Source organism: Pyrus communis, chromosome 1 (genome assembly GCF_963583255.1).
Source record: "Pyrus communis chromosome 1, drPyrComm1.1, whole genome shotgun sequence".
NCBI lineage: Eukaryota > Viridiplantae > Streptophyta > Magnoliopsida > Rosales > Rosaceae > Pyrus > Pyrus communis.
This window is the reverse complement of record NC_084803.1, coordinates 43,106,543-43,127,808: the sequence shown is the minus strand read 5'-3', so window position 1 is coordinate 43,127,808 and position 21,266 is coordinate 43,106,543. Positions and strand designations below refer to the sequence as shown.

Sequence of the window (21,266 nt, the reverse complement as noted above, 5' to 3'; positions counted from 1 at the left end):
GTGCATCTGTGTAAATGATAAATTTGGGTAACTTGCGGAGACAGCGCGGGGTGGATGGAGATGAGCGTTTACGAGAAGTGTTACATCTTCGATCAAGAGCTACAGCGAGCGGGGGCTCGTAGGTGTAGTGTGTAGTAAAGTAGTAGTAGTTGAGTCATCATCTCCTTTGTATCCATAGATAAAGAAGAGAAGTTATTATGCTGTAAAAATCAAGAGCCATGAGTTTATATACTTTTTTTTTTTAATCTTTTTGGGAAAAATATAGTACATGTGTACTGTTATGTAAGCAAAAAAAAAAAAAACTTAATAATTATTAATTTATCAATAAATTGTTATCTCGCTAAATTAATAGAATTTGGGTAGTCCAAAAGCTTTTTTTTTTTTTTTTTTTTTTGAACAAACAATATTATTTACACTAAAGGGAGAAGGATGGGCTTAGTATGACTAGCAATAATATGGTTCAAATTCGCCTTTAGTGAAAATCGAACTTAAGATTTATCACTTACAAATGAAGAGGAATATTACTAAACTATAGTACCAAATGGTAGTCCGAAAGCTATTAAATTAAAGAAGTTATACTGTATGCATCTTGTATTTTTGACTTTCCACATTTAATACATAGACGTATCACTAATTTTATCCCCTTTTTCTATTTTTTTTCCTAGAAAACTAGGTCAATCTATAAGCGATTAAATATCACTTAATACTATAGTATGGTGATATTCTTCTTTGTTTGTAGGCTAGAGATTTTTTATTCAAATTTCATAGATGACGACTTTATAATCAATTTATTCCCCTTACCGTTAGTCTAAAATATATTGTTGTATAAAAAAATAAACAATTAAAAAAAGAAGTTAAATGTATGGGCCTAGCCCAAATGAAAGTATTTGGACCCAACCAAGGCGAGTCCATTGATTGAGTCTCCTTATAAAGGGAACCGATCTAATGACTCTTGTTTAGATATGTAACTTAAATACAAACTTTTGATTTCCAGTAGAAAAAATCTATTTCGTCGAAAGAAGAAGTAACAATATTCTTTATTCATCCTTACAAATGGGGCTTTATTTTTTGTCAAACGATAGCACTAGTGGGTTAAATTATTAATTATTTGCACTTATGATTGGTTCCATCCATCCCCAACCCTAATGAATCGAGTATGAAGGGGTCAGTCAGTCAAGTGGTTTGGGTTCTCGATCGGTTCGTATTCGCCTTCCCCCTCCCCCCGCTGCCCTGCAGTCCATTAGCAGGTAGGGTGGTAAACTTTGAGGGTGCTCACCTCCTCTTCAGACGTGTCCTCGACAACTTGGCGACTATTCGATCTTTGCTTTTGGGGGAGGGGGTGATTGGTTGCTGGGTAAGAAGATTAGTGGTGATCGAACCCGCACTAAAATGCATACACATAATTGCTTTCTACCACTGCTAAAGCATCATCCGCTTATAAATGAGGCTCTTTAACAACCCGGCGATTGTCAGTGGGCCTAAGTGACCTATTGACCCAACAAGATATTGGGCCATTAATATTGTTTGAGGGTCCCAACACCTTTTGTTTTCGTTTGTTTTGTTGCATCGATTGTCTTCGGTCGGTCTGGTTTCGGTTTTTGGAGCATCCCCTTTCCCTTATACTTCTTCTTATTCCTGACTCTGTTTTCATGTTCCCTTTCTCTTCCGATTCCTGCTTCTGTAAAAAAAATCTCTCAGAACCAACCAACAGGTATTATCTCTGAAAATTTGAAAACTTAAATAATAAAAAATGGAAGGAGAAGGAGGAGAAGAGCTCAGCATACAGGAGCTGACCTCCAGTCTCTCGACGTACAAAGATCAGCTTCACCAGGTCCCCCACTCCACTCATTTGTTCTTCTTCTTATTTGTTTCATCTGTTTTTATTCTTATTGCGATGGTTAATTTTCATCGTTGCAGTCGATATATGCTGTGACTGTGATTAGGGTTTATTTGAATTACTATTCAATTAGGGTTTTTCTTACCATTATACCAATTATGATACAATTAACCTGTTTAGGTTTATGCACTCCCGTCTCTATTGAAAAAAAAACACTTTCCTCCAGAATTTTGATTGATCTTGTCTTGGTAGCAAACCAAACTAGAGAAAGGGAGAAATTTTGAAATTCTGGTATTTAATGCGTGCAGTTAGTGATTTCACTTTAGGAATTGAGTCTACATAATCTACTATCTGTCTGCATCCGTGGTTATTTAATACAATAGAAATTGAAATCATTGTACTATTCTATATGTAATGTATGTGTATTCGGACTTTTTCTCTATTTGTAAGCCATGTCCAAATGTATACTGTGAATGATTTTCAGCTTGTTTTGTTGTTTTTAAATTGTGGGAAAACATTTATTATTCGTACATCAAGGTTGAAGTTTCTTCCTTTGCCATTGAACCTCGTGTATAATGTTTATGTACACCAAGTTTCTCTCTTTGTATTCTCTTGTAGATATGTTTTTTTTGTAACGATTTCTGCGATCCTCTGGATCAGGTAAAGGAGCTTTTAGCTGATGATCCTGCAAACTCTGAGTATGCTGACATGGCAAGAGAGCTCAATGAGGTATCTGTTTTGTCTGTTTCTTTTTGTATTATATTTTTGTATAGATATTTCATGTACATTTTATCAAATCATTCGCAATTTCGATTCATTCCTACTGGAACTCTCCTTTTTTTTTTTTTTTTTTTTTTTTTTTTCTTTTTTTTCTTTTTTTTTTTTTTGTAGTGTATAGGTCTCTATCTTAATGTTACCGTGTGAAAACTGAGGCAACACCTTCTCTGGCCCTTGGGATGACAGCCAATTGTAGTTACTATTAGAGGGATATCTAGGTTTTCAATGCATTATCATTCTTCTTTTATTTCTTCCTTCTCTATTTTGAAGGAATCATCATGTTGCTCAAACTAGCAACGCCAATTAACTGCTATGGCACCTGTGGAGGTTTATTTTCATTACAGGGTTGAATAAGGTGAGGATGGTTTGTGTGTTGAATAAAGTTCATACACTCCAGAAATCGGAACTCTGGAGAATTTAGAATTTAGAAAAACATTAGATCCTTAGAGCTTCATCAAGTAGCATGTTACTTCTATCTTGGTTCCTTTGCAGGTGTGCTATGTATGGTGATGGTCAGCTTTCACTCTCTTTCACCTGATATCCGATGTTCACGCTGAGATTCTAAGTTTGAAATTTGACAATAATTTTCTCTTTACAATGTAGTGTCTATTTGTATGTATGTTGTTTAAATTTATGTTTGGGCTTAATTTATGATAATGCAGGTAATTGCTCTGACAGAAGAACTACTTGCAACTGCAAAGCAAAATCAGAATTCTGGATTAGGTTTCGGGACAAGTGATAGTGCATCACCTAGTTTGCCTCAGACTCAGAGGAATGAAAATGTAAGTTGACATCCTCATGAATTTCTTTACTTTCTTTTTCTTTTTGTGTTTCTTTGTTGTTCTTGTGAGCGAATATATGCTTTGACAAGGTTACTCCTACAATGTATTCTGTGGTATGTGGCTATGGAGAAATATGCTTTTCTTTTGGCTTAGGAATGATTTACATGAACAGTGTTGTTTCTCAAAAGGCGCAGCACTGGGGTTCTGTATAAAAACTTCCTGCTGTTTGCTCAGTATAAATTTCAACTTCAGAATAACTTCAAACCATACTTGGTATACCAATGTGGAATTTTGTTCCCACATTCATTGACCTTTAGTAATGCATGTTATGAAGCTGCTACCACTGTAATGCTTTTTGTGGGGTTTATCTATAGTGCATTTTTGTACTCTTTTCCTTTATATTAAACCCATTTCAAATGAACTTTTCTGTTGACCCAAACAAAGCTGATATTACTGTTATGACTGTTTTCTTATGTTGGATTTTTCCCGTTTAGATCTTTCTTGTGTCCTGTTGTGGTTACATTGTAATCATTCCTCATGTAGGATTCAGGGAATATTTCCGTTTATCATGACAAGTTTCCTGTTGGCACAAAAGTTCAAGCTGTTTGGAGTGAAGATGGGGAGTGGTATGTGAAATAGAGATGAGTTTCAGTAGATTTGTGTTTCAATTTTCTACATTTGCTTTACCTTTCTTTTCTTTTTGTCTGTGGTTGATTAGTTGAATGTCCAGGTATGATGCCACGATCGAGTCTCTTACTCCGAATGGGTACTTTGTTACTTATGAGAGCTGGGGGAATAAAGAAGAGGTATGATTTCTCAGACACATTTGAATTGATATGCTTTTACTTCAGTAAGACATTCTTCTTTGAATTTTTAGGTGGTTGTCTCTAAAATCTTGTTTATGATATTTATTTCCTTTTATTGAAACATATTTTATTCCAGTAGAATGAAGTTTTATCTGGTCATAGAATTGACATTTTGAATAACAATGAGTGATGCTTTACTTGCTTCTTGAAAGTTATGTCGCCTATTATTCAATTTTGAAATGAACATATTTTTCCAAATTTGGCGATGAAGTTAACCTAATATTTGAGGTTGTGAATCCCCTTTTTTTTCCCCGTAACTGGTTCCATTTGTTATTGCATGTCCTTACTTTTATTTTGGCTCATAAATCATTCTTGTTTTAAAATGTAATTGTGGTCTGCCATTGTTACTTTTTTTTACTTCAGGTGGATCGAGACAATGTCAGACCAATTCAAGAAGGGGCTGTCAATGCATTGCTGGAAGCTGAAAGGGTTGCTGAGGCCACAAAACAAGCGCTCAAAAGGAAGATTGCGCAAGCTGCTTCTGTTGATTTCCAATCACGAAGCTTACCAGCAAAACTTCGTATAGAACCTGATGATCCAGAGGATGTGGTACTTTATCTATCTATATCTATTTTGTTGGTATCTTACCGTACAAAAGTGTGGATGTGGTAAAATATTCATAGGGCAAAAATGTTAAATCTTAAATGACTCAATTTTATTACTGTTGGCCTTCCACAGTGTGCCAGAATTTTTGAGTTTGATTCCAGTTTATAGGAATCAAACTCCTGCTTGAAAACTTGAGTCCTATAGGAGGAGTCATTCCAACTATTGAGTTCAATATTATGGATCCCACAATTAATAGATAGAAATCACATTTATTAAATCCACAGCACTGTAGGGATGGTGTTACAGGAATCAAACTCAAGGTATCTGGTTTCTATATTCAGGAATCTAACTCAACTGAATCACTGTAGAAGGGTGTATCCTACCGAAGTTTTGTAGTTTTCATATGGTTTAAAGTAGGTAAAAACACTATAGCAGGAACCAACCACAGAAGATAAAAATGATATTTTGTACAATGTTATAATTAAATTGTGCTTACGCTAATCTATTCAAAAGCTGTTAATTATGAAAATTGAAATTTCTGTTAAGAAGTTTCTTTTTTGAAACATGCAACCAGTCATTTTAGTAGAATAATAAGATATCAAATTTTGTTATTGACTCGACATGATATAAATTTGATTCACTTTGTTAATTTAGAAATTTGGTAGTTTTTCAGTGCATTAAGTGATTTAAATCTTTTTTTTTTTTCTTTGGTCTCAAGGATAAGAGATCCGACTTGTAGTACTAGTTTGGTAGCAATCAAAATTATTTTTTGGTCATCTATTATTTTCTTGAACCCTAGAAGTTGTGGTATAATGTTTTAAAATGTGTTGTTACAACTTGTTTTTGGGGCACTAATTCTTGCCAACTTCAAAATCTACAGAAAATCACCAAACGTAAAAAGATACATGCTTTTAAGTCAAAGATGAGGATGGAACAACTGGAAGTTACACAGAATAAACGTCAAAATGCTTGGCAACAGTTCCAAACAACAAAGGGCAAGACTAAGAAGGTATGTTAGCTTGACATTTTGAATTTCAATGTGTTTGCACTATTTCTTTGGTTGGTGTTTTTCAAGGAACAAGAATATCGGTTGCTTTAATTTGTCTGCGCACCTCTGGAGTGTTTCCAAAATTTTACATTCGTAGTATTTTCTTCCTTGTCTTAATCAAAATAGTGTTTTCCAAGACGGTGAGTTGCCTTAAGTGTACCTCATCACAAAAGGTGGACGCATTACAGATTAGACAAACTGTTGCCACTGTCTTATTTTAAACTTTTCTTCTTTTTTACGAAATGCTTCATTACTTATCCAGAGGTGTAACTCGTTACATTGTCAGATTGGTTTCTTTTCTGGACGCAAGCGTGAGAGCATCTTCAAGTCTCCTGAGGATCCTTTTGGGAAGGTTGGGGTGACTGGAAGTGGGAAGGGCTTGACAGAGTTTCAGAGGAGGGAAAAACACTTGCATCTCAAAGGGGGAACAGGTGAGAATGATGAAGAGGCTCCTTAGCTCCCTACTGTCTCCCTGCACTTGCTTAGCGACGAAAAAGAAAAAAGAAAAAAGAAAAAAGAAACTACCCTGATCTCTCAACTTGGTCAAAAGGTTTAGTCGTAACTTGTTAGCTCAAAACCTGTGGTATGCCATTGCCATATGTATTGTTCTTACCCTCGTGGTTATTATTGCCATAACAGTCGTCTTCCCACCCCTTGAGTTTGAGTTGTATTGTGTTGGGCGTTTATGTCGTGAAATGAAGCAATGGTTTGATTCCCACCTTATGTTTTTTTTTAGTAGGTTTCTGCTCCCCCCAATCGTGTTTTGCTCCTTACAAAAAACTCACGTGACTTGAACCGATTTTACATTCACTTTCCGTGCACTCTGAATAGACTTAATAAGATACTTAAAACTCTATTTGAGAAGGCTACTTCCATGTCAAACCACCGTTGTCTAAGAACAAGCCACTCAACAACGTCACCCCAGGATGTATGACCAGCATTCTCATCATCCTTTCTCCTTAAACTTTCTTTGTATTGCCTCATTCTTCTCCTTCCACCTTGTGTCGGTAACATGAACAAAGTTGCTAATGAATCAATGTAGTTAGTGGTGGGTGTAGGTAAAGCCCATCTACGTATGGAGTTGCCTTTTGGTTTTCGGGATGGGAGTGGAACTCCTTAGACAGACTTTCTAATCTTTTGGCCAACATATTTATGTTTGACACCGACATCAAAACATGTTTGAGACATGTCTGTTTAATTGTACAAAACTATTATTATTATTAGTATTATTATTATTATTATTATTATTATTATGTAGATTGGATGGTTGACTAGCAACATAAAAATGGGAACAAACTTCACTGCTTGTAGAAAAGTATTAAATCTCTGTCTCTCACCATTCTAACTTTGCCCTTTTTGAACATTTTTTTTATAGGATAATGAGTTGATTCTCATCTTGTGAATAACGTATTTTGATCGTACAAGTATTATAATCGGAATTGTTCAATTTCTTGATCTTTCATTTCAAGATGATCTTTGCAAGAAATCATTTCAATTAGAGATCATTTAGTCATTCAAATGTACATAACAAATCGACGGTGTGGTGTGGATACTAAGTAACATTTTCGTGATGAACCGTCCATTCAGTTAATGCATTTAGATAATTAAACAATCTTGAATTTGAATGATTTTTGTAGAATGCGTTTAGATAATTAAACAATCTTGAATTTGGATGATTTTTTGTAGAAGTAATCTTCAAATGAAGATTAATAAATTTAACGGTTCCGATGGTTAGTCAAGATACGGTAATCACAAATGAAAAATATGTGCATCCACACATAGAAGATGCAATAAGGTTTTATATATTATTGATCATCATGTTCCATATGCATGCATCACCCCAAGGCTCATGGTAGTTAGATTTCCTCTACAATCTACAGGAGGAGAGGTGGAGCAAATCATCACTCCACTAGGCAAATAGCAATAGGTAGGCGAGCACTCGTATTTGCCTTTCTGACATTCAGAGAATCAAAGGTTAAAGGGATATCCTCCTTTCCCTTTGTTAATTACACAAATTCCTCGCAAAGAAAAAAAGTCAACATCTTTCGTCTTAATTTTGAATGAGTATCCTTGTCGGATCATGTTTGTAAGGATCTAGAAGATTCTTTAATTGTGTTTGTTTATGGTATATCGTGCGGTCAAAAATTATTTTAAATTATTTATTTAAAATTAAGCACAAATAGTATCTAATGAAAACTAATCATGCGATTTACGATAAACGGATACGATTAAAGGATCTCCTGAATCCTCACAAAGATGATCAGGGGAGGATCCTCATTCATTAATTTGGCACCGACTCAACGCATGGTTCTCCATCTTAATTAAATATAAATATCATGTTTGGTTTCTTTCCAAAGAAAAAGTTCAGAGTGCTTTCCAATGTATTCAATAACAATGTGTTTGCCTACATATGCATTCTTTGTGAATCTGCTTTGTCCACCGACGCCGATTTATTTTGCTCTTAAAAATCACTTCATGTGGTACCCAAATTACATGAAGAGGAAATTAATTTGTTATTAACATGTGGTGGACTACTTTCTATAATAAATAAATAAAATAGTCTAAGGTACACTTTAATAAAAAAAAAGGATATCGATGCATGTGGTCCAGTATCTTAATGGATAGGGTATTAGTTTCTATCCATGCGTCCCACATTGGAAACTTTCCCTTCTCCTAAATGAATGTAATAGTTTTGAACCTTCCCCCTCCCTTTAATATTAGAATTTACAAAAAAAAAAGAAAAAAAGAAAAAAAAAGAAAAAAAAAAAAGGGGTTTCGATACCCCTTAATTTGAACGTTGGTAGTGTAATACAACCTCGTACAATAGGAGAAGGACACATAGACAATATGTTTGATATGACAGTTTTACTCTTAACATCGCGAGCAGACTAGTCTGCTCTAAAGGTAAATAGGCTTTTATGTCACTAACAAACAATGTTTCTCTTGACCACTCATACTATGTCTTGCCACCGGGCCATATATACAATGCCCAATGGTGGCTGGGCACCAACTCTATGTAGTTTCCTCTGGGTCTCCAGCGCGTTTGTGCTCTTATCAACATGGATCTTCAAAACTACTAGCTAGCAAGACTTCGAAGACTGGCTTGCATCATCAAAGAGCTAGTATGCTCTGCAGCCTCCCCTCCCAACTGCCTACTAGGGTTTTTCCATATAAATAGTCAAGTCAAACAGAAGAAACCGTAATCGTCACTTACTGCTCAGAACTCTATCAAGTTCTCTTTTCTCTCTACTACTTTTTTGACTTAGGCATCAGAGCCCTTTGGCGAAAACTCTCTCCTTTTTTCAAATGTTCGTCAATTAGGCTAAGGGTGTTTGTTCTCTTGTAGGTGGAATTTCGTTAAATCAACCATGTACGAAATTTGCATCAACATTACTAATTTCCTTTTATTTATTTATTAAAGGATGCCTATAGAATTTCCCAAAAATAGATAAGTGCAAATTAAACACGGCCTCACCTTAGAGCATCTGCAATGGGAGATGCAAAATACCTTGGAATAAGCATTTTCATTTTTTTAGTTGGCCATAAATGGATGGAATCTAAAATATTCATATTCGTTGGAAAATATAAATTTACAAATAAAACATAATCTAGATTACATCTCTCAAATGAACGTGACCTATCAATCAAAGAGAGAAAAATGTGATCCAAATTACATCTCTCACACTAGAGTAGATTTAACTTTTACATCTTATGAAAATATAAAACGTAATCTAAACATAATTTTTACATCTCAAGTTTTGCATCTCTCCATTATATATGCTCATATTGATATAGAGTAATTTGGCTTCTCTTATACGGCATGCGACTGATTTCTATACATAATACGAACATATATATGTGTATATGCGATAGATCGATCAGAGCCCTATATATTAATCACCTTCATTAATTCAGAGCTATTTTCTTAGAAAAGACTACCCTAAATATTCTTAAATAAGTTATGGTATATTATCATCCAGTCTATGATGTTTATAATCCTCCATGCAAGTAGTATCATGAGCATGCAGCTGGGGTAGCGCACTTGGTGCTGATGAAGAGGACGGGGTGTGAGAGTACCAATGAGACCAAAATAGATAGTTGAGGAAGTTGAGGAAGCTGAGGCCTGCCAGCAACCAATAGAAAAGGTCCAGTCTGTCTTTGTTGAGATTATTGTCACCCAGCCAACCACCACCACCTGATGAGGTTGTGATCTTATTCACCAGAGAGACAAGTAGAGAGCTCAGGTAAAACCCAAACGAATATGAGCAATAGGTCAAGGCAGTTAAAAATGCTTGCATCCCCTTCAAGGATTGCTTGTAAAAGAACTCAATGAGGCCTACGGCAGTGAACATTTCTGATAATCCAAAGATCAAGAATTGTGGGGTGATCCAAAAAATGGAAATTATTTTGTTCGAATGCACAGCTGCATCCCTTCTCTTTTCCTCCATGATGGCAGCCGCGATCATCGAAAAAGTTGCAAAAAAGAGTCCAAAACCTATTCTCATTAATGGAGAGATGCCAGAATCGTGACCGGTGAATTTTCGAGCAAAGGGAACAAAGAAAGTGTCGTAGAGAGGGACGAGGACGATGAGAATGATGTAAGGGATGGATTGGAGTGAAGCTGGAGGGATATGGAAGGATTTGGTAAGCTTGGTGTCCATCATACTTCCTTGTTGGACTGAGAAAGTTTGGAGCTGAGCCAAAATTGTGTTGAAAATTATGGTGGAAGCAAAAATTGGAATAACTGAAAGCAGTATTTTGACTTGCTTCACTTGAGCAACGGTGCACAATCTCCACGGGCTTTCCTTTGAATTAGTGCCATCTTGAATTTTAATGCAAGCCTTGTCCAAGAACCTGATCATCATTAATTAATTTGGCAGATTAATTAAGCATACATGATTGCAAGAGAAAAGACAATATATATATTTACAAGCATCGCTCAAGTAAGTACTAGTTGCTTTTCTTAATACTTCATACGTGGATAAACATATTTTGGTGTTGCTATTTTTGTTTATCTTAATAGAGGACATGCACGATGCATGGGAAACAAGATGTAGTTATTCTAGCTATAAAATACTGAAATATAAGATTTATTTTTTTCCCTTTTGCTTTGTAAATTTACCTGAACTTTTCAGTGTGAAGAAAGCTGGCAGCGTCAGAAAAGAAAGTAGTATTGTCATGCAGCACATTGTTTTGGTTTCCATGGAGCAACTGTGGATTAGATGGACAAGCCTGCTTTCTCTTTAGCATTGCAGCCACAAAAACCTAAAAAGGAAAATGATAGTTATTTACATGCATTGTGCAGACTCCCATATATAGTATTCGAATTCGACAAGCCACATGCATGTTAATCTTTTTAAACATCATAAGCCAACAAAATTGCATACCGACACATACACATCAAACAATATATTTATAACCGATTGTATGAACTACTATTCCTGATTGACCCATAAGATATATATTAGATTCGATATAAAATTCCTAATTAATTAAGAGGATTAAATTGGAAAAAGTTCAATATTATACTTGAGCAATGGGAGTGAGTATGCTTCCTTGAGGTCGCTTGTTCCTGTAATATAGGGTACCGGAAACCAAGCTGATTAATCCCATGGCCATGGCGGCTGCTGAGACTCCAAAGCCAACATCCATTCCAGAGTGAGTTTGGACCCACACAAGAAGAGTGAGGGCGACGAGTTCACCCATGGAAAAGGCAAAGTAGGCAGCGTTGAAGTAGGTGGAGAGTTTCTTGGACTGCTTCGGGTCATCTGGGTTGAACTGGTCAGCCCCGTGAGCGATCATGTTTGGCTTCACACAGCCACTCCCCAATGCCACCAAGTAAAGTGCCACAAAGAAGATTAATGACTTGAACCCTTTTGCCTCTACACACTCCTCTCCGTTATTAACGTTGCATGGCGGTGGCTTTAGCTGCGGAACATGAGCTTGGACTGACAGTAATATGAAACCCTGCATGCATGCATGCGCGCAAATTCAGAATGCATACGTATACCCTCATGTACAAAAATTAATAAATCAATTGTTCACATGAATTAATTAATTGAGTAGAAACATTACTCAATCAATCAACTGTTAAGAAAATAATTATTCATTTATTTGAATGAATGATTTTATTTTGGAAGTTTTAACGAAAAGCTTACGGTACTGTTCACTTTAACGAAAAACCACATTTTTATCCTAAAAAGTCAAACCTGGTACTATTCACTTTACCCTTTATTTTGTCCTTATGGTTAAAACTCAAAGTTTTCAAGTCATTTTCATTAGTTTTCCTTTTTATTTTTAACTGAGTTATTTTGTCGCTCTATATTGACTCACTCTCATAACATAAACAAGTTCAGCAAATCGAATTTGTTGTTGTTAGAGAGAGAGAGAGAGAGAGAGAAAGAGAGAGGGTAAAACAAAAAAGGTGAGATCATGATGAACGAAGGCTGAGCTTAAGCTAGGGGTAAGGTAGGTAGCTCTCACCGAAAGTTCCACAAAACCAAAGATAAGCATGGTCCAGAAACTCCCAAGATAGGAATCGGAGAGGTAGCCACCAACAAGGGCTAAGAGAAAGACAGTTCCAATAAAGTTTGTCACTACGTTGGCCGAATTCGACAAAGGAAAATGCATCTCATTTATCACGTATGTTATGAGGTTGTTCCCAACTGCAGCAATTCCCATTATCTCAAATGATTGAAGCCCTGTGCAAGAAAACAGAAATGTCATACAACTTAATTACAAAAGTAGAAAACAAAATAAGTACAATCTATGGTGAGAGAGCTTTGCTTAAATTAATTTAATTAATGGAGTTTTACTTAAGTAATTAAATTCAACTCTCATGAATAGCGATTCTCATGAATAGTGATTCGAACTAGTTTATTATGCTTGACCTAATTCATTATGCGGCTTAGCTCAATTCCCTTATCCTAATATCACCCATTTCTACTTTTTACACACCCCTCTCAATTTTCAATTGTCAGATCAAATGAATTGAAGAAAATCAATGGACAACAATTAACAAGTGTTTGTAAGAGGTAAAAATAAGTGTTTAATAACACTTTTCTAAATATATGGTTGTATTAAAATAAAGAGTCGTGATAATTAAGGTGCGGCTTTCTTTTTTATTTGAAAAAAGGTGTGGTTCATAAGCTAAATCAAGAAACCGTTTCGGTTGCGTATGTACATTAGAATAGCAGTACATGCTTTCAGTGTGAGTCTGAATAATTAATTATCACAAAAGTTATATACAGGAGAAAATGAATTTTATAAAAAACCAAATTAGAGAAGTAATTAGAAGAAGATACAGGATGTGGCTATACCAAGAACAAATGCAGCAGCTCTCATGCCACCATGCTTGGTAGGATTGGAAGGTCTGCCCCTCCAATCAACAGTCATCTCTTCAGCCATGTCAGATGTGTTAATGGCCTCAACTTTGTGATTCTGCCTCCTTTGTTCCATTTCCATGTATGCCCCTGCTGCTATATATATATGTGTTTCTGTGTGTCTCTCTCTGACCAAACTAGGAGGAAGAGGGAAAGGGAGAGGCAGAGGGAGAGGGACTAGTGAAGGAGGACTGTGTAAGGTTGCCTTTTGTTGGTCTTAAGCTAATAATTCTGAATTGGAGGCAAGTGGGTTGTTCTAAATTTATAAGCCAAAGCCAAGCTCCTTGTGACGTTGGATTGTAAGCAAAACCAAAGTCTTAAATCCACACTCACTATAACCACGTGGATGACACTTCATCCAGGAAAAAAGGCTCCGTGCAGAGTCACAACTTCCAACCTAGCTAGCTATTTCAAGCACTAATGATCTTATTAAGAGTACATCTCCAATGTTCTTCTCTAATTGTACTCTTAAGTTAAAATTTAGGGAACTTTAACGAAAAGCTCTCGGTACTATTCACTTTAACGAAAAACCACATTTTTACACTAAAAAGTCAATCGTGATACTATTCAATTTACCCTTTATTTTATTCTTATCGTTAAAACTCAAAGTTTTCAAACTCTTTTCCTTAATTTTCCTTAAAATTTAAGCACTAATAATCTCACTAAGAGTCTCCAATGTGCTTTTCTAGTTGAGCTCTTAAGTTAAAAGACTTAATGGAGCTACAATTTGGACCTTGGGTTGTATTCTTTTCAGTTTCCTCCTCAATGGCTTATGCAACATCTAACGGATGATCTTGTAGGCACCCTTATGAGCCGTGGGGTGTCTTCACCCCCTCTATTCACCAAAAAAAAAAAAAAAAAAGACTTAATTGAAGCAAAGCACCCCTAAACTTAATTATATCCAAGTTTAGTTATGGTTGAGCTCTGAAGTTAAAAGACTTAGTTGAGCTCTTAAGAGTCCTCCAGCTCAACCTAGTCTCACATAGTTGGTCCTTTAGTTAACTTCCTTAGTTTTTCTGTCACGTATATATAGGGACAAAAGAGTAATTTGACCTCACAAAATTAAACAGAATGAATAAACTTAGCTCCTTAATTAATGGATGAGGATGAGTTTTTCCTCAATTGACCACACAACGGGTTCATGAAACTTCATGCTTATGATCGAAACCATTCTTCTATTATAAATCACTATGTAAAATTCATACCCCTAGGCGATGTGGGATCTAACAATCCACCTCCCTTAGGGGCCCAACGTCCTCGTCGGCACACTTCCGGCCAGGAATTGGCTCTGATGCCAAATTGTCACATCTTGGCCCAAGCCCCTACCACATCCTGGACTCGACTCCATCGTAGTACGATATTGTCCACTTTGGGCCCCGACCATGCCTTCATCGTTTTTTTTTTTCTGAGAACTCACACGAGAACTTCCCAGTGGGTCACCCATCATGGGATTGACCTCGTGCAAACTCGCTTAACTTCAGAGTTCCTACAGAATCCGAAGCCAATGAGCTCCCAAAAGATATCGTGCTAGGTAGAGATGAGAATATACATATAAGGCTTACAGGACCCACTCTACTAGGCGATGTGGGATGTTACAATTTAGCCCAATTTAGCCCAGGATTAGTGGGGCTAGCCCACCATATATGTGTATTTTATTTAGTTTTATATTTATAAATTCATTGAATCCAACAATTAAGATCTAATTTGACGAAATTCAACCAAAAAAAAATAAAATTTTAACGGTCCAAATTTAAATCTAACGGCTAAAGTAATTAAAAAAAATCTTATATGTGTTTCATATTTTTTAATAGTCTTTAACGAGTTTCATGGTGTCGGTTTGTAATTTTTCAATATTTGTCATAATCTAAATATTTTTAGGTTAAAATGTTTATAAAATTAAATTATGATAGTCTACATAATTTTTTCTTTTAAGAAAGTTACTTTAAGAAAAAAAAATTAGCCTAACTTAATTCTTTAATAATCTGAAGTTAAAAATTTAGGCCAGAAGGGTTAGTGTAGAAAATATGTTTTTGGGCTAAAATCTAAATTTTCTGAGCTAAAAATTTTATGTTTTAGCCCAAGGGTTGGAGATGGTCTTAGAGATGATCTAAGAACTTAGGAGGAACTTCTCCTAAATCTTGAGGAGCCAAGCCTTTATCTAAATAGAAAACTAAAAACTACAAGGGGGAAAAAAAAAAAAAAAAAAGAAGAAAAAGAAAGAAAAAGAGGGTAGTTGGGTTATAACTTATAAGGTGTGGGGTTGCTTGGGGTTGTAGTGTGTGAGGGATAAGGAGGGGGAGGTTTGGGATTGCATGGTATGGGGAAGGAGGAGGCCAGACGATGGTGGAGTTATGCATGAGACAAGGTTGGAGCAGGTGTGGTCTACACTCTACATTGTTCTTTTTACGGGCAGCTAGACAGGGTAAAAAGTTGTCGGTCAATGTTGAAAATTACTTGATGTTCGACTTTTTATTTCCGTCGGTTAATCCATTGGTTCCTTCTCGATCGTAGAGTAATTGTTTTCCAATAAATATCCTGTTTCGGATGTGACCAAAAAAACTCCACAGTTGCACTCCAGTCCCTAAGAATTTGTCCAATCATCAACCTTGTGAGTCAAAACTTAATAAGTTCACTCAAAACTCTGCTGAAAACCTACCGAACTTTGAACACTACTGAATCGCTACAGATAAAAAGAACAACTACATGATAAACTAGATAGCTAGTAAACGGTTGGTCTTCTTGACACATGACATTAATGTGTGAGTTTGGCGGTAGGAAAGCGAGAACCGTAGAAAAATGATTTCAACCTTTTTAGATATTTTAAATAATTATCTAAATGGTTTAAAACATGGACGTCTATTAGGTCACTAGAGTGTAAGTAATGACATACACAAATAAACTGAAGGGCATGCTTGGATTTTCACTAATACATCATCCATGGAGATTTGAATCCTCTAACAGACTAATTTTAGCCAAGTTAAATCCTAATTTCGCCTCCATAGATGATGTGATAGTAAAAATTTGCACATGCCTTTCAATTTATTTATTGTTGCCATCACTTTACACAGGTAACATTAGCACTTAGGATCAGTGATCGAATGAATGTCTAATTTTCAAAATATTGAGTATTTATCTAAAATATTTACAAAGGTTGGGACCACTTTTAAATTGATCCTAAAGATTCTCTTTAGGTAGACTATTACATATATGTGGTGTAAGGTGTGGTTTGCTGTATTGACCCAACAAATAAAGGTGTGGTTTGATCTTCAAGTAGAAGGAAATATGATATGTGTTGAGTAAAAAGGGGGAGACAAAGTGGAGACACAACATATGAATATCCTAAGTGGATCCCAACACACATAATATATAATACCAATTGCCAATTGGTATATCCTGTTTTCCTACGACACTTTCGAGTCTCTATGCATATTTGAAAGGGTGGGCGGTTGATATTATTTGGTTGGTTTTCGTTTTTTACCGATTGATCACCAGGCACTATGGAAAGTGAAAATTAAAGCCTATTTTTACTCCCTTTAACTCAAATCAACAGTAATTCAACCACTTCAAATCTATTTTGGTAATTAGCGATGGTCAACTTTTGTAGGAATTGCGCTGCTTCAATTGTCGTTGTTTTATATGTTCTTTGGAAACGAACAAGAAGCCCCAAGACTTTTGGTTAAGTTCTACCTTATTTTTTAGATAAAGTTGGATTATATAAGATATGGTGGCCATTGCAACCGATTACCTTATTACTCCAAACATGCACAAAATGAATTGTTGACCCAAAAAAAATAAAAAAACAATGGAACTCCAATTTTCTTTATGATATCAGAGTATGCTGTTTCATGTGAGAAACCCAACAATCACACGTGCTCCACGTCATTGATTTGTAATGTTAGGCTTTAAAAATTCGCTATACGTGAGGGGGCTTGTTGAGAGTATGAATCCCACATTAGAAAAATGAGAGACTTTGCATGTGCTTATAAGTAATGGGGCTATGCTCCATATTACGAATTGGTTTTATGATGAAACTTCAACTTCTTCAAAAAGTATCTTGTGGGAATATTTTGAAATGACCTTGTCACAATATTTTGATGCGCACACTAATTAGTAAAATGGACCATATTGAGTGATTGTAAGGAGCTCAAGCTGGTTTGAACATCGAACGTAGTCGTTAAAAGATGAAACTCTGATAAACCACCTGATTGAGCGAATCCACCACTTGTGCCTAAGAAGTTCATCATTCTTTTAACTTGTACTTTTCATTACTATCCTTATCGTATTAGAAAAACTAAAGAAAATGGCTTGAAAAACTTTGAATTTTAATCAAAATGACAAAAAGGTGTTGTAAATGAATAGTATTAGGAGTGACTTTTTGGAGTAAAAATATCATTTTTCATTAAAATAAACTGTACCGGAAATGTTTCGTTAAGACTTCTTACCATATCTCTTTATCTTTACGACTGTTGTTATTCTTCTTATTTGTAGACTTTTGAACAAAACCTTTGATTTGGGATCAAAATATATGTTTCTTGCGCTTTCAAAGTCCAGAGACAGGCAATGAATCCGATATATTTAAAATTGAGCATTTTCTTTAATTCAAAGAATCCAATATTATAGATAAATAAAAAAGAAACATACATGTTAAATCAACTATAGCTTTCACCAGAATGAATAAACTACAAAAAATAAGTAACACTGCAAGTTTTTACAATTTGGCCATATAGATATATGCTATATATACTGGTATAGGTAGAGTAGGCACATTAGCTTCTAAAGCGGGATTATGTGCTCCCCTTATACATCCAAGATCATGTACTTTGGAGATTAAAATTTGTTGCGTTGTCTTTTGTCTTACACCGACAAACGTTAGATAGCAATTATTTAGAAGCATGTCTACTAATTGGGGAGCGCATTAGCAAATAGCACTATTGCAATGACATGTTTAAGGAATTTAATTAATGGATGTGTGTGTTGGTTTGAAGAAAGAGTGAGTTGCAACCGCGTAGGCGGTAGGCCACGGAAGGTGAACTTGGTGTGATTTTCAACCGTTGGAGTTGGGTGGTGGTTTCTTCTGTGCAGACACCATCAAGTCAACGCATGAAATAAATCAACAGTTGCCTGAACTTGGACATAACCTTGACACGTGTACGAATGAAAAAGTAGAGTTTGGACCAAATATTTCAATTTTCAAAGCACCATTCCATGGTCGACCAATTTCAAAATCTGAAAGAATGTTTATATGTTAAGGTCAAAAAGTGCATTAATTGGATCGATTGAGAGAGAAAGTTGGTAGGTGGACATGCACAATTTTGGAAAGAGATTCTCTCCAGCTCTTTCCTTTCAAAGTTGAGAGATCAAGTGATTTAGACCTTTAAAATTTAATCTAATGGTAAAAAATTATTATAATTTTTAAAATTTTTTACTAACTTTTTTGTTTTTAGGCATTAGATCAAATTTCAAAGACTCGGATCACTTAATCCCCAAGCTTTGGAGGGAAAGATCCGGGAGAGGATCTCTTTCCCATAATTCCAAAGCAAGCTAGCTATAGCTAGCTAGGGTTCCTTGTTTCTTGTACACTAGACTTATACAATATCCTTCTAGGTTATTCGTTATTGGAGAGGAGAGGAGAGGCTTCAATTCCTCCGCTCCTTTTCTTCTCTTGTGTTGTGATGAAATGATTGCGAGCTTAGCTAGGTCATGCAAATCACCAATCAACATTTTAAAATTCCTTAATTGATACCCATTTGAAGCCATACATCAAAGAAATTCTAACATTACTCATTCGATAAATTAACCAACAATATCTTGTTTCCCATATCACCTTTTACATTAGTTTTTTTTTATGCTAGTGCTGCTTTCGCATTAGTTGGTAATTGGTATATATGGGTTAGTGCCCACATTCTTTACCCCTTTTTTTCTCCTCAAATACCGAGAACATAAATACGTGATGTATTATTCTACGTGTTATTTATCGCCAACGAGATCATTGGTCACATCATAACTATTAGAGACATGCTACGTTTACCATCTATTTGTATCATCTCTCTAATAGAGGTATAACCCACCAACATATGTGGGTCACATCTCTATTAGAGAGATACTACTTAAAGGTATATTTGTCGATTTACCCCCCAAACTCATATAGAGCTGTCAATTTCTTCCTGAACTTTAATTTAGCTGATTACCCTTTGAACTTTTTTAATTAGCTAATTTCCCTCTTGAACTTTAATTTTAGCTGATTACCCCCCCCCCTGAATTTTTATAAATAGCCAATTTTCCATCCATTTTGATCACGCAAACAACCCCTGACAACTTTATAGGGGCAAAAAGAATGAAAAATTGGATGGATGAAAAATCTAACTCCATGGGGGGAAATTGGCTATTTATAAAATTTAGGGCGGTAATCAGCTAAGGTTAAAGTTAGGGGGAAGTTGGTGCATTATAAAAGTTCAGGGTTATTGGCTAAATTAAAGTTCAAGCGTCGGAATTGGCAGCTCTATACAAGTTTAGGAGGCAAACCAATAAATGGTAAGAATAATATTTTTGCACTTCTTTTAGCGGCCAATTTGGTTATTCTCTTTACATGTATCAAAGGAACTCCATGCAATTTAAGCAGGGGTAAAAAATTTTGCCAAATTACCATGTCAACCGTATCATACTGATTTGTGCCAATTGGTAATGACACGGTATTGTATTGAACCGACATTTTCTGATACCGTATTGGTATTCAATACCATTACCAATAGTATTACCGTACCGCACCAATAAAATATTATATGATTTTATATTTTTAATAATTATATAACATTTCAATATATTAAGAAAAACATCCTTCAATTGCATCTCATTCCTTGGACATTTTCTCTCTTCGACACTCTCACTCACTCTCTGCGGGGGTTGGTGTTGGTGTGCTTGCTGCTTGTGGTTTTTTACTGCGGAGATTCTATTTGGTTTTCCAATTAATTTTCATTTAGTTGTAAACTTAAAATTAGTTTGTAACTGTTATTTGGATTGCAACCTTAATTTCCATCATGAATCCCACTGCAACATTTATCTTATTATGTCTATGAATTGTAAATGATTAATGATAGATGATGATTCTTAGATTTAGGTTACAATATATGAGATACAAACACAAAAATAGAAAAAACAAACATTTGGGCCTTGAATTAGGTTGAAAACAAAAAAATAAAAAGTGGCTCAAAATAAAATGGCAATTATTATTACCATATCATGCCAACCAAACAATATTGCATATCAAGATTTGGTGTACCAAAAATTTAGTGTTGTATTGATAATAGATTTTATCAAACCAAAAATTTAGTACGGTAATTAGTACAGAAGTTTTGATACGATAACCGTACCAAAACCATCCCAACATTCAAGGCTGGAGAAATCCTGACAGTGGGATTTTAGTTTGGCGTCTGTCAACCCTTGACGTCAAAAATCTCAGTAAGTACTGAAACGGATTTTAAGGAAAAGCCATGAACACACGCCCACCACCATTACCATCACTGTCACCATCAATCCCGCAGTCCATGAGTTTTCATGAATAAAATAATGCATCCACCAAAAGGACTTGTAGTAGTGAAACAATGAGCTTTGACACCCGATTTTGGGCCATTTTGTTTGACATCCATCTTGAATGAGTGCCCACTTCCTATGGATCACAAGAATTTGGATGCATCACTCGAAAACACAAAGCACCTCGGATTCTACATCATTCTCTCTGCCAAGTAATTAAAATCCACATTCACAACTATTTGGCTTCACGTTTCTCAATTTCATACAACAACCAAGCATTGTCCAACTAAGTGGAATCGGTTGTATAAATCCTAGAAAGGCACTGCGCTCAGTTTCAAATAGTGTGAAATATTTCTCAGCTATAGCGCAATAATGTACAGAATAAGGCACATCACACTTTCTTCTCTTAGAAACTCAAAAATTTAGTAAAGATCGAATGAATAAAGGATCAAATTTACCCTTTAAACGGATTATACGAGGGTTATATTTCAAAGTTTTTCC

At 35.5% G+C, this 21,266-nt stretch overlaps 2 protein-coding genes across 8 annotated transcripts; one reads left to right on the top strand and one right to left on the bottom strand.

Moving 5' to 3' along the window:
* Nucleotides 1–1,564: 1,564 nt before the first annotated feature.
* LOC137713770 (uncharacterized) lies at nucleotides 1,565–7,092 on the top strand. Of its 7 annotated transcripts, none has more exons than XM_068453145.1 (9): nucleotides 1,764–1,831; nucleotides 2,498–2,566; nucleotides 2,885–2,969; nucleotides 3,107–3,396; nucleotides 3,940–4,022; nucleotides 4,127–4,202; nucleotides 4,626–4,811; nucleotides 5,689–5,817; nucleotides 6,143–7,092. In XM_068453145.1, exons 4-9 carry the CDS (start codon nucleotides 3,265–3,267, stop codon nucleotides 6,311–6,313), a joined length of 777 nt encoding a protein of 258 aa, XP_068309246.1. In that variant the 5' UTR covers nucleotides 1,764–1,831; nucleotides 2,498–2,566; nucleotides 2,885–2,969; nucleotides 3,107–3,264; the 3' UTR covers nucleotides 6,314–7,092. The 7 variants fall into 7 exon arrangements, with proteins under 7 accessions (XP_068309266.1, XP_068309224.1, XP_068309246.1 ...); XM_068453153.1 differs by having other exon boundaries at nucleotides 1,788–1,831; nucleotides 2,729–2,969; XM_068453165.1 differs by lacking the exons at nucleotides 2,885–2,969; nucleotides 6,143–7,092 and adding an exon at nucleotides 5,983–6,015 and having other exon boundaries at nucleotides 1,565–1,831; nucleotides 3,277–3,396.
* Nucleotides 7,093–9,483: 2,391 nt separating this feature from the next.
* Nucleotides 9,484–13,444, bottom strand: LOC137719636 (protein NRT1/ PTR FAMILY 4.3-like). The gene is made up of 5 exons (XM_068458678.1): nucleotides 13,176–13,444; nucleotides 12,340–12,557; nucleotides 11,386–11,823; nucleotides 10,979–11,121; nucleotides 9,484–10,710 (listed from the first exon to the last, which is right to left on the bottom strand). The coding sequence occupies exons 1-5, from the start codon at nucleotides 13,318–13,320 to the stop codon at nucleotides 9,816–9,818; spliced, it is 1,839 nt and encodes a 612-aa protein (XP_068314779.1). The 5' UTR covers nucleotides 13,321–13,444; the 3' UTR covers nucleotides 9,484–9,815.
* Nucleotides 13,445–21,266: the final 7,822 nt, after the last annotated feature.

What these genes read in the sequence shown, in the direction of transcription:
- LOC137713770 (XM_068453123.1), top strand. Translation starts at nt 1,751, where the DNA reads ATGGAAGGAGAAGGAGGAGAAGAGCTCAGCATACAGGAGCTGACCTCC. An exon ending in AGACTCAGAGGAATGAAAAT is followed by an intron (nt 3,397 to 3,939) that starts GTAAGTTGACAT and finishes TTCCTCATGTAG; the next exon opens with GATTCAGGGAATATTTCCGT. An exon ending in CAAAGGGCAAGACTAAGAAG is followed by an intron (nt 5,818 to 6,142) that starts GTATGTTAGCTT and finishes TTACATTGTCAG; the next exon opens with ATTGGTTTCTTTTCTGGACG.
- LOC137719636 (XM_068458678.1), bottom strand. Translation starts at nt 13,320, where the DNA reads ATGGAAATGGAACAAAGGAGGCAGAATCACAAAGTTGAGGCCATTAAC. An exon ending in TTGGTTTTGTGGAACTTTCG is followed by an intron (nt 11,824 to 12,339) that starts GTGAGAGCTACC and finishes GCATGCATGCAG; the next exon opens with GGTTTCATATTACTGTCAGT. An exon ending in TACTCACTCCCATTGCTCAA is followed by an intron (nt 11,122 to 11,385) that starts GTATAATATTGA and finishes TTTCCTTTTTAG; the next exon opens with GTTTTTGTGGCTGCAATGCT.